This window comes from Anolis sagrei, chromosome 6, assembly GCF_037176765.1.
Source record: "Anolis sagrei isolate rAnoSag1 chromosome 6, rAnoSag1.mat, whole genome shotgun sequence".
NCBI classification, from domain to species: Eukaryota; Metazoa; Chordata; class Lepidosauria; order Squamata; family Dactyloidae; genus Anolis; species Anolis sagrei.
The window spans coordinates 82792280-82807111 of NC_090026.1; the positions used below are offsets into that span (position 1 = coordinate 82792280).

At 37.4% G+C, this 14832-nt stretch overlaps 1 protein-coding gene across 8 annotated transcripts in view; it reads right to left on the bottom strand.

Annotated features, from left to right (window-relative positions):
- The window catches only part of RBMS3 (RNA binding motif single stranded interacting protein 3), a 911371-nt gene that overhangs the window by 39036 nt on the left and 857503 nt on the right, over positions 1 to 14832 (bottom strand). For all 8 annotated transcript variants that reach the window (XM_060781878.2, XM_060781880.2, XM_060781882.2 and 5 more), the window contains one exon: positions 6491 to 6601. In XM_060781878.2, coding sequence (XP_060637861.2) covers positions 6491 to 6601 — 111 coding nt within the window. The remainder of the gene's footprint in view (positions 1 to 6490; positions 6602 to 14832) is intronic.

The following is a 14832-nucleotide window of genomic DNA, read 5'->3' on the forward strand; positions in this document are numbered from 1 at the left end:
ATTATTTTAAATCAACCATTGATTTGACACTTCACAAGGTAACCTCTAACTTTCACAAGACACCACCAGTAATCATGAAAGTAGTGAATAGTGCTATATTTTGGACATCTGGACTATAAAATTCTCTTAGTCATTTAACCATGCGTTATGATTCCATAATAACTTGCACATTCTAAATCAAAATCCTGAACCATCAGAGCACAATAGCAAGACTTGAACATGTGGCGTGTTAATCTATTTTGTGAAGTAATTGAGTTCAGAAATGCAGTGTATTTACTTGAAGAGACAACCATTCAAATCCCTACACAGCCCTGGAATTCCACTGGCTGATATTTAGCAAGTCACTTCAAGCTATAGTGAGTTGCTTTTCAAAAATTCTTGCCAAGTAAACCCTATGACAGCACCACTATAAGCTAGTTTCAACTTGAAGTCAACTGCCAGTTTTTAAATTGGTCTGTTTTTTATCATTGACAACTTACCTGAATTGTTAAGTAGTGTGTCCTACAGTTGCATAAAGACTGTAATGTGTCTACTGTGGGCCATTTTTGCTGCCGTAGCAAAAGGTAGGTGGAATCCTGGTGGTGTGGAGTAGAGTCCTGTTTTATGATAAGGGGAGTAGCTTTCTATTTCCTACACCACTAGTTCTCATCCTGTGGGTCCCAAGTGTTTTGGTCTACAACTCCCAGGAAATTCCAGCCAGTTTACCAGCTGTTAGGATTTCTGGGAGTTGAAGGCCAAAATATCTGGGGACCCACAGGTTGAGGATCACTGGCCTACACAACCATTCCCAGGAATAACATTATAATTGATAAAATAAACATATATTTATTGGTAACATGTTACAAGACTATAGTTTATTATTCTACACTTCACTTTCTTGCACTTCCTCGAACCCTTCACCACACAAATAGTGGATATGATTCCAATAATAAAAATACACAGTCAGTAATTGTTGCCCCTAGCCATTAATTTCCTACTGCAAATCTGTTATAATATTGATTCCATAAAATTGCAAGCAATAAAAATGTTAAAATTTCTCTTGCAAATGCAGACATGCCAACTTTCTGCTACAAGTTGAAATGTTTCTCCTTCTATAGAGTTAGTGGGAAATTTGAATGTTGAAGCAGGTGATCAGAAAAGTACGGTTACATTTTGCTCTGTGCATACCTTAATGGGACCCCTGTGTTTGACAACACTATTTGTGGTGTATCTTTCAAATGATGACATTACATGAACTTCCAAAACTGCCTTCTCTTTTCATATAGCCTAAGGAGAAGACACTTGAAACACTGAAACTAACATTCCATTCTGCAATCCTAAGATTAGGTTGTGAGTAAAGATTTATCGCCATTACATTTTACTGAAAAATTGTGTGATTGAGTGTTTGAACCAATGCATGAACTGAAGCATAGCTTCACTTGGAAATATGAACGTTCTCAAATATTGTACTCAATTTCATCAACAACTAAATTAGGTATGAATGATTGAGTAAAAATGTTTCAAAAGTCATTACAAAACTGGGGGGCACCAGTGTTTCATTTCTAAAGTGTTTCTAAAGTATCATTAGTAAAATGTTGTGGCTATAACAAAAATAATGAAATTTCGTTACTTTTTTCGTTAAGTAATTGAGCAATTGGGGAAACTTCGGGGGTTCATTTCTCCCTCATTTTTAGAGCCGTCATGACAAAACTTGGTAGAATAGTACCACAATTTTTCCAGTGTTAGCCCACCAAATTTCAGAAAGTTACACTCATTCACTAATTGGGGGGGGGGGGGGATTTTCATTTTTTTACAAATAATATTTTTTTAAAATAAAAAAATCTATAAGAGCTATCTACTTAAATTTTAGACACAATGCACAAAATAACCAGGAGATCAATTCCCAAAAAATTCAGTAAGATTCACACATCTAGTGATTTTTGGGGATTTTAAAAAAGTTTAGACAAAAACATTAATCTCCCCAAAAAACCACAATAGGATCCTCTTGAATGTCTATCTGTCTATATGACACACAATTCACCACATAACTTCAACTTAGCACAGATTTATACTACTAATTACTTATTTTAGTCATCTTTGCAGATTCAATAATTTTATTTATCATTATTAGACTCCTTCTAAATGGCTGGCTGGCAGCAACTCACACTGGAGCTTTCTGATGCTGAACACTGCATTCTGGAAAATTTAGTTTGGGACAGGGCCTTTTGATTTTTCTGTCACAGGTGGTCTCGTCTTCCCAAACTACATGTCCAAGAATGCTGTGTTCTCAGTGTCCCGCCCAACTCTGCTAGTACCGCCACCAGCTGCCCTTTCTTATGGTGACCGACATAACAATGGCCTTTTGACCAAAGTTGCTTAATGCTTATACTGAAAATTAAACTGACTTTGGGAGGCATCAGAATGTTACAAAATCTTAAGTAAAATGGTTGGTAAGTGTTTCAATTCTAAAATCCACCTCTCTTTCCTGCATGTTTCTAATATCGATTCATATGGATTTAATGAATTTGCTACAACTTATGAGCAGTAACAATATTTTTGCATACTCCTACTACATTGGTTTCAAGCAGACAAATACCTGTATATTTGTATTTTAAGAGGATTAGATGTATGTTGTATGTTGTGTTTGTACTGCCTATTTTGATAAGGCCAACTGGCTAATCAATAAAATCATTCGTTCACATGCCCCTACTAAATATGCATAAAATGTAAATGATCAGAAAAAGTTACACACGACATCCTACTAGTCTCTGGTTCTCACAATTTTTAAACTGTATGAAAATGTGTGCGTTTAAAAAATTATGCACACGTATGCAAATATTTGAAGCAGTATATATTAAAAATATACATTTCTTGCAGATTTTAATAATCCTTGCCTACTTCAGAAACTGATGTTGAATTTGAATGTCAAGATTGCAACTGAAGGTCTAGCAAACTGCCTGAAAAACAACATACTTTCCCATCCCTTACAACAGTTTGTCTGAATTGCAGCCAACATTTAGATTAGAAAAAATCAAATCCCCATTTCCTTGTAGAGGTGCAGGTTTCCTATTCATGAGTGTTAGGTTCTACCTGTAGCAAACATTTCAAATGAGTTTTTTCTTCTTCTCTCTCTCTCTCTTTGTGTGTGTGTGTGTTTTGGCACTGGGGAAATTTTGTCTTTTAGAGTTTGCCTATAAAAGCAGTTTGCAAGTCTGCATTTTAGATAAGCACAATTTGGTATTACATCAGTAGTTTACTACATGTTTGATTCTACATTTCTAGTCAAACTGTTAGCTATGAAACTCTGAGGAGGGCAGTTTTGGCTGAAACATATGCTGTGCTGATTAACAAAATGGCTTGTCAAAGGAAGAGAATGTATGAAGGCATTTTAATAAAAGCACTTTGCATATTGCAAGCTTTTAAATTAATCTGGGACAGAATGCAGCAGATACTAATGATGTGGAATAGTTCATTACTTTCTAGCTTGTTTGCAGAAAACAGATTGTTGAAAGGTAGCCAATGGTCTTTTATAGCACCCTCTTGTAGATTTTTAAAGGACAACATTGGAAGAACAAACACAGTCGCAAAGTATTGTTCATGGCTTGTATTCCCCATAAAATGTGATCCTGTTCAGAAAATTACTCATGGTCTTTTCCCCCTCATCTGCCTTGAGTCATATGGATTGCTGTGCCAAGAGCAGACACACTCTTTTGTACTTTTTATGAATTACATTTTACACTTTTATAAATTATATAGAAACTGATTCAAAGGATTAATCACAATCCATTGATGAGAACTATAAGCACCCTGAAAAAATAGTTATTCAGATTCTTTTAGACAGATTACAAAAGAGTGTACTTTAACAAAGAAAGCTCCTACAAGGATGAAATCCAAAACATTTGTGTGTGTATGTATGTTAAAGTCAATTAATCTTCCAGAGATTTTTGGCTATTTTATAACACTGAGCATTATTTCATGCTTCTTCTTCACTGGTTAGAATCTCTCAGTTTAAAATTGTGAACTCAGCTCTAGGTTCCCTGGCAAAGAAACAAAGAAATCTCAGTTAAGGTGAAAAACAGATTTTCAAAAACCTATATCTGCTATAGAGAGCAGTGCAACAGGAACATGAGAGCCTTGAGCTAAAGTAGTTATATAAGTTTTCACTGTTATAAATGCCAGAGGCCAGGTTTATGATATAACAGCATATGGTTCTATATACAGTAGATGAAAATTAAAAACAACTATACACACTGGGAAAAGATAAAAGCATCATGAACTATAAAACCATAATTCCAGGAAGTCTACAACTGCAGAATAGATTAATAACCACATACTATAGAACGTATTAAATCTGAGTGTATGCAAAACCACTACTGTGCTCTATAGTTGCCTTAAAACTGTTTTTTTTTCCCCACCAGCATTTGCAATCAATGCAATTTCCAATTGTTGGGAGCCCTCTGACTAGGTGGTCTCCATAGTCTATCTCTATGTGCATGTTTCTTTTTGTTGCTTCTGTTTCCACGGCCCATTCTCTTGGCCCTCCTTCTTGGTACAGCTGTACCTCATCCCAGAAAAGAGGAGGATGTTAGTAATTACTGTTCATGTTGCACCTTCACAAAGGATAAATGAACAGAAAGATAATAAGGGCCAAGGACAAGCAGCACCATGTGCCTCCAGGAATTGACCATGGACATCTTGCAGGTGTATGTGATTTGGCAGATTCATAACTATGTTAGTCTCTAAATCCAGCCCTGTTTGTATTTGAGGAATGTGGAAGAATGTGTTTTTGAGCTAAATCTTTGATACTCCCTCGGTACACAGTTGCAGTTTAAAAAAGCTACATTCCTAACTTTGGTTCTCTGGTAAATACATAAATGCATATATACAAGTCAAAACCTAAATGTCCTGAAAATGTTAAGGACTTCTTCCCTGGTAAGTATCTTGACATACAAACATATATAGAATTGTAGCATATAGACAATAGATTCAGAAAGACATTGGGACATTTGAAAGATCACACTCTACCCCAGAAGGTATCAGATGTTATTAGAAGAATTAGATTCCTCTGCAAGTTGCAAGCCCCAGCATTAAGAGGCGAGGCCTTTTTGTTGACCTCAAATGGTTTGAGGTCAGGGGGACATTCCTGTCAGACCTGATAGGATGTGGGAATGAGAGGGGTTGTGGCTTACCCTATTAAAAGTCATTGCATCCATCTACCTCCTCTCTTTCAATTTCGTTATTGGCCCACCTTCTTGCCTCTACCAGATTGGACTTAGGGGTTGTTTCAGGGCCAGGTAGGAATTTAGAGTTCTTGCCTACTCTACACTGTTCAGATGAGTGGGTAATTGGTTGATGGTGGTACCTTAAATAGGTTTCCTGGCAGGCTACAGGAAAGATTTAACAGCTTGGGGAGCACTTAAAGCAGTGGGTCTCAACCTGTGGGTCCCCAGATGTTTTGGCTTTCATCTCTCAGAAATCCTAACAGCTGATAAACTGGCTGGGATTCCTGGGAGTTGTAGGCCAAAATACCTGGGGACCCACAAGTTGAGAACCACTGACTAAGGCATCTTGTTTGGGTGAAGAGACTATCCCAGGAGCTGATGTGGAAATTTAAGCTAACTTGAGCCATGCGACTTGGGGTTGGAATTCTTAGACCAGCTTTCCTACATGGAACCACCATGAGAACAACTGGATGGAAATTTGGTTTTTCTCAGGGGACTCTAGTGTTTTCACCCAAGAAAACTAAGGACGAAATCTGGAGCAACCAACTGACTCAACTCACATCACTTTTCCCTCCGGTTTAAGTTATAGCATAATTCATGAAGAAACTTTAAATAAGTAACATGAAATAAGGTTGTCTGCAGATATCCTATACTGTTGTCTGTCTCCTTTTTTCATTGGTTCATTAGCAATCTGCCTCCCATCTTGTACTGAGCAGCATTACAATCTGGGAGACATTTTTATTATCCACTACTGGAAAAGAAGGCAAATCCAATGTATGTCATGGGATTCTGCATCATGATAAGATAATTTAGGGGTGGAGCTGGATTCCCTTTGAACTGTTCCAAATGAAGGGTCAATCATGGTATTGGGAATCAGGAATTGGGTAAGTTGGGGTCTGGAAATATCCCCATATAATATTGGTTATGTTACGATTGTGCACTTTATTTGAAGGAGTGAAAAGTGTGGGTTTCTGAATTCAATTTCAAGGAATTTGTCATCCTTATATGGTTAAATTGATTGTGGGTTTGAAACACATTAGGAAAAAGATTTAGAAGGAAGTGTCACAGTGCATGGTCCTTCCTGTTTTTATGTATTCCCAATTTAAGCACATATTGCTTTATTTGATATCGTAATCTAGAATTCATGAAGAATTGCTAAAAATGTATAAGCCATGGAAACATTGTTAATAACAAAAATAAGAAAATAAATGAATTAATTGAATAACAGTCTAAAATGTAATAAAAACATGATTTAAAAATAGAATTTGAAATACATTATTTCAGCTTACCGTTCCTGTTGTGCCCAAGGAAAGGTGATTCATCTGTTGTGTCAAGGGGCCCATCATACTTGCAGGCTGCATGGACATTGTATGATCCATTGTTGGCGTTAACACAGCACCCTATAAATATATATATAACTTCCATCACAAGGTTTATTTCACTTACATTTTTAAAGTAACATTTATTGCCAATACCATAGAGAGCTTGGACTTGAACTTCTAAAAACCTCCAGGTCAGTGTGTATTTTGGGAGGCGATGTGTGTTTGTGTGATGTTTTCAGACTTCTGGAAGCTGTAGCTAGAGGCTTCTAGGGAATACTGGGATCTGTAGCCCAACAAATGCACATCCAAATCTGAAAATATCAGTATATTTGATTCAAGATAACACCAAAATGAATCAACTACCCCAGGGGGCAGATTGGAAAGTAATGCTAAAGTTAAATTAATGGACAACTGATAATGTGAGATAGTAGTATAAGTGCAAGTCTAATACTCCAGGAGACCAGCATACAAATCTATTTTGGCTGTGAGTGCCCTTGAACAAGTTACTGTTACTCAGCCGCAGAAAAAGGCAATGACAAACTCCTACTGAATATATCTTGCCAAGAAACACCTATGATAGGTTTGCCTTATGGTCTTCTTGAAGGCACACAAGAACAACACAAATGGACAACTGTTAATATTAGTTACTAATAATATTATTGTATAGTAATAATTAACATTATTTATTAATGATATTAACATAGTGGCTATTAGTCATTATCTGTTGAGCATTAACCATTCACTAGCAACTAATTATTATAACTGCCTCACCCCCTACCAACCCCAGAGATCCCTCCGTTCCAAGGACCAAGATTTGTTGGAAATTCCCAATGTCAAGACCTTGCGTCTAACAGCAACCAGACGCAGAGTCTTTACAACAGTGGCACCATCGCTCTGGAATACTCTGCCACCTGAAGTCCGTGCCTTGTGGGACTTATTAGCTTTCCACAGGGCATATAAGACATATCTGTTTTGACAGAACTTTGACTTTTAATATTGCTGTTTTTAAATTGTTTTAAATTGTTTTTAAATTGTGTTAGATTTTAGCCTGTTCTTGTAAGCCGCTCCGAGCCCCAGGGGAGTGGCGGCATATAAGTTCGAATAATAAATAAATAAATAAATAAATATTATTTATTAATATTTGGAGTTTGGGTGAGTTGGCCAAACATCTACTTAAAACATCTAGGTTTATATTCAGAATCAGCTGTATATATTGTCACAAATAAAGTGAGAAGGAAAATTTCCTATAGAGAGTGACTAAGATTGATGCCACTGAAATTTCACAAGACTTTAAGAGGCCGTTTTCTAACATATATCATATTTGGCTCCCTACTTTTTTCAAACAAATATGTATAGCCAGAATCCCAAAGTGCTGCAATAAACAATTCAATCCATACTAAGTTGTATTTTAACAAACAGCCATCATACATAATTTGTAACCATAACCCCTCCCTCCTGTCTTTTTGAAAAAAGCTTAAATTATGGTTATGGGACCCAGCATTCGAGCATAGGCACAGCATTAATAATGCATACTAATTCTTTGATTGACAATGGACAGACCTCGGACTATGACTTTGAATGTGGATTTGGTCTTGGATTTATCAGTTTTTAAATGAATGTTTTAATTTATTGTTTAGTTAATATTTTAATTGTGATTTTATTGCTATTGTTTATGTGGCATCTAATGAGTGCTGCTTGTAAACCACTCTGAGTCTCCTTTTGGGGGTGAGAAGTGTGGGATATAAATGTCTGAAATAAATAAATAAATGTTCACAAAAGTTAAGATATACAATTATGAATGCAATACAATATATAATATAATATAATATAATATATTATAATAATATAATATAATATAATATAATATAATGCAAAGGTGAATTCTCATTAAAAATAAAATATATGAAAGCTTACATTCCACACAATTTAGAACATGTTTGCAATGCTAACACATCTGCTCCAAATACAACCTATCAATTCTAATCTATCAAGAAATACACTCACTTACCCTGAGGTAGCTTTCCCCTCAGTCTTATCAGAAATGGAAATATGTATTTAGTATGTAATTCAGTAATGAATCTTCATGCCACTTAGGAAATAAATTGGGTGTTGTTCCACTGTCATCATGTCAGACATTTCTTGTCAAAGAATCATGCTTGGAAAAAGCAATCCTTAGCACCCTTTCCATTATATTCCACCCTTTCCATGTATATATTTTACAAGGTAAAACTATTTTTTTCCTTCTGGATCTACTTTACTCAGAGCACAGGCATACCAACCCTGTGCTAAATATCTTTGTAATGCCATAAATAAACCCAAGTCTTTCAATAGCAGTGAAACCTTATTCTTAGATTAAGGCCCCCATCACTTTAGACAATTGTAGCATCAATGTATTGTCGAAGGCTTTGATGGGGAAATCACTGGGTGGTTGTAGGTTTTTTCAGTCTATATGGCCATGGTCTAGAGGCATTCTCTCCTGACGTTTTGCCTGCATCTATGGCAAGCATCCTCAGAGGTAGTGAGGATGCTTGCCATAGATGCAGGCGAAATGTCAGGAGAGAATGCCTCTAGACCATGGCCATATAGCCCGAAAAAACCTACAACAACCCAATTGTAGCATCTTAAGACATCTGGAGGACACTGGGAGGACAGAAACTGCCGGATGCATCAGATGGCACACAGCTACTTCTGGTGGGGCTCCGTCCTCCTAGGACACTGCTGAGAGAACACGGGAGGCTTCCTGTGTTCCACTGTCAAGATTGGAGGTAAGCCAGGCAATGACACTTTCCTCCGTGGAATGGGGAAAGCACTGGTGCAGGCAATGTGAGATGTGGGTGATGATTTCCCTTGTTGCCCTCTGGATTCACCACACTGCATGGTGAATCCCCCTGCTATCACCCACAAATTGTACTTCAATGTGATGAGGTCCTAAGATTAGATAACACCCTCAGCAGATGGCTAGCCTTGCAAGACAGACAGATTACTAACATCCTGTATAGCTGCAGGATTGCACAAAGTATTAAAATAACAAAAGAGATTCAGAATGACCACAACTTAATTGGACAATCAGTTAAGCTGTATTTATATCCTGCCTTTCTCTTTATATAGGAGCCAAGGCAACTTGGACTTCACTATTTCAACCATCACGTTCTCATGGGAATTGAGGAATATTCATTGAGATTTATTTCCAGCCTATAAAAAAGTTACCAGAAGGAAAATGTGGAGGATCATTCCAATTTTTCTTATGCCTGGCATACTTTATGCATAAATAGAGACTACACGGTGCTTCCTTTTGTGACCTTGTCATAGCTCCTTAGTCCAATTCAGGAAGCTACTTAAGTGAGGCAAGAGACTTCTGTGTTTTTAAAAGTAATGCATATGCATTCTTTTATGCATAATGTATGAGAGAGTTCAAATAATATATGGCTAGGGAAAACCAATGTAAAAGATATATCAAAATATACAGCACTTACATGGGAATTTCAGATAACAAACAACAATAATGCCAAAGAGCTGCAATCAGAACAATCTGAATGCAGAATCAGTCACTCTTCTTGAAGCTGTAATAAGCTTGTTTAGTTATACTAGAGGTGTAGGCAATATTTAGATTTTTTAAAAATCTACAAGACAATGTTTTAATGTGTCTCAATGTTTTTTTTAATGAAATACTGCAATATTTTTCATTCTCAACCAATTTTATGCAATCAGCATTGGGTTTCATACGAAGAGTACTTTTTTTGCAGGGAATTTATCTTACACAAAAATGGTTTCTGTAAAAAAAAAAGCCCCCAACATTTCACAAACAAAAATTTCACACACACACAATGTGAAAATTCTGAAAACGTACAAAAGCCCTCAGAAACCTGCCTAGAAGAGAAAACATTTGAAAAGCTCTGTTCTTTTATGAAAGAATGAAATATTGATATCTCCAGTTTTATCTGCACACACTTCTTTTTTCGTGTCTCATAGTCATTTTTGAATAAAATGGTACTTTTTAAAAAACTCTCAAAATGTTGCATTGTAGAGAAATCTTTCCAGATTTTAATAATTCTCATGCCCAAATAGAAAAAAACAAAGACTTACAACCCTAGTCTTTTTTCCTTTGCCTCTAATAGACACTTCTTCTCTCAAAAATGTCAGTGACAGACTCTTGATCTTTGCGGTGGTTTCACGCAGCGTTGTATGTGGCTTATCAATTAAAGGTCTGTATTGTTCCACAATAAATTCTGGGCTGCTGCTGATGGCAAGAACAATTAATTCCAGAAGTTCTCATTGATAGCAAGATGTCTCACTTTTCTTATATTTTTGTTGCAAAATAATGGTTGGAAACCTGGTTTGATTAGAGACATGGCAGATGGACTACTACAGCAGCGCATAAATTCTGGAGACAGCTCATCAAGGGAAGGCAGCAGTAGAAGCAGCAAGGGAGGCTGTGTGATTGAATATTGTGAAACTAAAACACAAATCTGGTGATACATCTGAAATAACAAGTGCTTCCCAGCCATTGTATGCAGCCTCAACTTTTTACCATTATTGGTAATACTCCTTCAAACGTTTTATCAGTGAAGATGGACCTTGCCAAAGGGGAGAGCAAGGAAATAAGAAGAAAATATTTTGCCTTCTAAGGACTATGTATAGGTGCTATTATTCACTGATGCCACCAATTAATACACACTGAACAGTTTATTATTCCTTTTTGCCAAGTAACTTTCAAGAACAATTTGCTAAAACAACCACAACTATAGTAGGAATATGAAGGGAATAATACATGGAGATTTTATATCATGGTAATTCACTCACTGCTATAGTATCTGTTGACCCTCACTGACTTTAAGACCTCTTACCATGTTCACACATTATAATTCAGGAAGAATTAATGCCTGAATGTGACTGTCTTGATTCTCCTCTCTTACCTTTTTCTTCTGATTTGTCTGTTAAATTATAAGCATTTGAGTACTGTGTTTCATACATTGCCTAAACTTGAAGGAGGAGGAACACGGAGGATTGTTCAGATGCTACAAGCAGATAAAGCTGCACTCACTGCCTATCAAACCAATGGCCCCTTCTTTTCTCTGGAGATCCATCCAATCCTAGTTAGTTTAAAGCAAATCAGCCTCAATATGAGTTTTGAATGCCCTTTTAGTGTATTTACTGTGTTGTAATTCTTTTTTTTAACCACACCATTACTATTAAATTGTTTTTTAAACAGATCAACAATTGGGTCACACCATCTACAGAAAACCCACACACACAGATAGATATCTACATAAAAACTCCAACCATCACCCAAGTCAAAAAAGAAGCACCATTAAAGCCTTGGCAGACCGTGCAAAAAGAATCTGCAAACCCCACCTCCTCCAAGATGAATGGAACCACCTCAACTGGGCTCTCCGGGCCAATGGATACTCCACCTCAGACATCAGAAGAGCTGCAAGACCAAGAACAAGCCACAAGAGTAAAGATGAAGATCCACCCAGAGGAAAAGTGTTCCTGCCATACATCAAGGGAACCACTGACCGCATAGGGAAGCTAATGAGGAAACACAACATACAAACAATCTACAGACCCACCAAGAAAATCCAACAAATGCTACGTTCAGCAAAGGACAAGAGGGATCCTCTCACCTCTGCAGGAGTCTACCGTATACCATGCAGCTGTGGACAAGTCTACATAGGGACCACCAAACGCAGTGCCCAGACACGCATCAAGGAACATGAAAGGCACTGCAGACTACTTCAACCAGAGAAGTCAGCCATAGCAGAGCACCTGATGAACCAGCCTGGACACAGCATATTATTTGAGAACACAGAAATGCTGGACCACTCCAACAACCACCATGTCAGACTACACAGAGAAGCCATTGAAATCCACAAACATGTGGACAATTTCAACAGAAAGGAAGAGACCATGAAAATGAACAAAATCTGGCTACCAGTATTAAAAAACTCTAAAATTACAACAGCAAAACAGCAGAGAGGAAACAACCAGGCACATCTTAACACCTCTCAACAAAAGATTTTCCCAGGCTCAGCCAGGCCTTCAAATGCTAATGAAGGTGGTCAGCTGAAACATTCACACCTCCCTCCAGCAGAGAAGAGCTCCTTGCCCCACCCCAGCCATTCCACAGATATATAAACCCATTGTCCTAATTCCAACAGACCTCACTACCTCTGAGAATGCTTGCCATAGATGCAGGCGAAACGTCAGGAGAAATGCCTCTAGAACATGGCCCTATAGCCCGAAAAAACCCACAAGAACCTAGTGTTTTTTAAACTTTTGTATTGTTCTTTTTAAATTTGTCTAGTGTAGAGATAGATGTTAACCCCTTGAGTCCCCATGGGGGGAAAGGCAGGATATAAAGATAGTAATAATAATAATAATAATAATAATCATCATCATCATCATCATCATCATCATCATCATCATCAATATGTGTCCAGATGAAACAACAAACCATATTTAAAGAAATGAAAGCAAAAGATTCCTTCTGTCAGTAGAGAAGGAGGTGAGAGTATTCCACATACCCAAGGATAGGTATGCCTTATTCCTACTTTGTTATGCATCATATTAAACTTATAGGTATTACATGTAAAGGCCTTTTAAGTACCGCTTTAAGAAGGACATGGTACATCTATTTTACTACTATCAGTCCGGGATCATCATTTCATGAAGTTTAGTTAGCAGTTCTATACACATACTTGAGATTAAGTTTAATTGAACACAGTGGAACGTAGTTTGAGTAGATAGATTTAGAATTGCACCTCCCCACCCCATTCTATAATTCAGAGTAGAATACAGTGTAACTTAAGGGTGGGGAATCTGTAGTCCATGTGCAATGTGTCCCATGGTCCCTGAAACCACAGCAAGTCAAGTCATAGGGAGTATAAGTAAATGTAATTGAGACTCCCTACTATCATTCTGAAGCAAGTAGCAGCAACAGAAATACACTTAACATTTCTTTGCTTAACTCTATTTGTTATTTGTTTCTGTTAGCCTTCTTGCTACTCCCCAGGTTTTCCCTTCAATAATTTGCTTCCTTTCCCTTCCTAGAGCCCCTTCAAACTGCACAACTATAGTACTACATTTTTTCCACTTTAACTGCAATACTTAAAGTGGAAAAAGTTTAGTGATGCAGTACAGGTCTCGGGGCTGAGGATTCTAAGAACCCTTCTTCAAATGCAGATCCCAGGATTCCACAGAATGGACACATGACAACTGAAGTAAAATCCTAGTGCTGTATTTAAGTAGTGTTAAAGTGTGTCTAATCTCCTAGCCAGTTCTCTTCTTCCTGCTCCTGTACACTTCCTGTTCTCTGCTTTTGGCTACAGTTGGTCTTGTATAACCATGGATTCAATCACTCACAGCTGGAAAATATTTTTTTTGAAAAAAAATGCAAAAATACACAATTTTTACAAGCACAATTCAAAGTGCTGACTTTAGCCTATAAAGCCCTAAATGGTTGTGGCCCAGCTTACCTGTTTGAAGGAATCCCCTCCCCCATGAACCATCCCAAGCACTAAGATCTCTTTTGGGGGGGGGGGGAAGCTTCTTTAAGTCCCACCTTCTTCATGGGTGCGGCTTGTGGGGGTGAGGGACAGGGCTGAGGTCACACCTACAAGTTTTAAAAAGCCCCTAGGGTAGAAAGTTCACCCGCTTTGGCCCCTTCTTCATTAGATAATTGTTTTGAGACTCCCTCCTTAGTTCCCATCCCTGCCTCTCTAATTTCCAATCCTGCCCATATACATTCCCACTGTTTAGCCCCCTCTCCATTTCAGATGTCTCTTTCTCCTTATCTCCTTTGGAGATCTCCTCCTCTTCTAGAAAAACAAATTTGTTAGGTGGTTCTCCATTTTTGAACAGCTGACTAATCTCTTCAGACCCCAGTTCCAATCAGTCTATCCACCAGGGAGGAGGGCCTCCGAACTTGCTCCTCTTCTTATCTCATCCAAGTTTTTAAACATTTTATCCTGCACATGTGGAACGCCCATTGTCACTGTGACTGTGTTTCTTATAATGTTATATTGTTAATGTATTCATGTGTTTTTATGTAATTATGATGTTTTTGCTTGTTGCTTATGTTTTTGGTTTTATTTTGCTGTAATATGTTGTTTGGGCTTGGCCTCATGTAAGCCGCCCTGAGTCTCCATTGGGGGAGATGGTGGTGGGGTATAAATAAAGATTATTATTATTATTATTAGGAATAAAAAGTGGTTCTCCTTTAGAAAAACATGCTAATGAGATGATTAACCTTCATTAGTCTGCAGCATCCTTTATTAAATATTTTATTTATTTTTAAATATATATTTTAT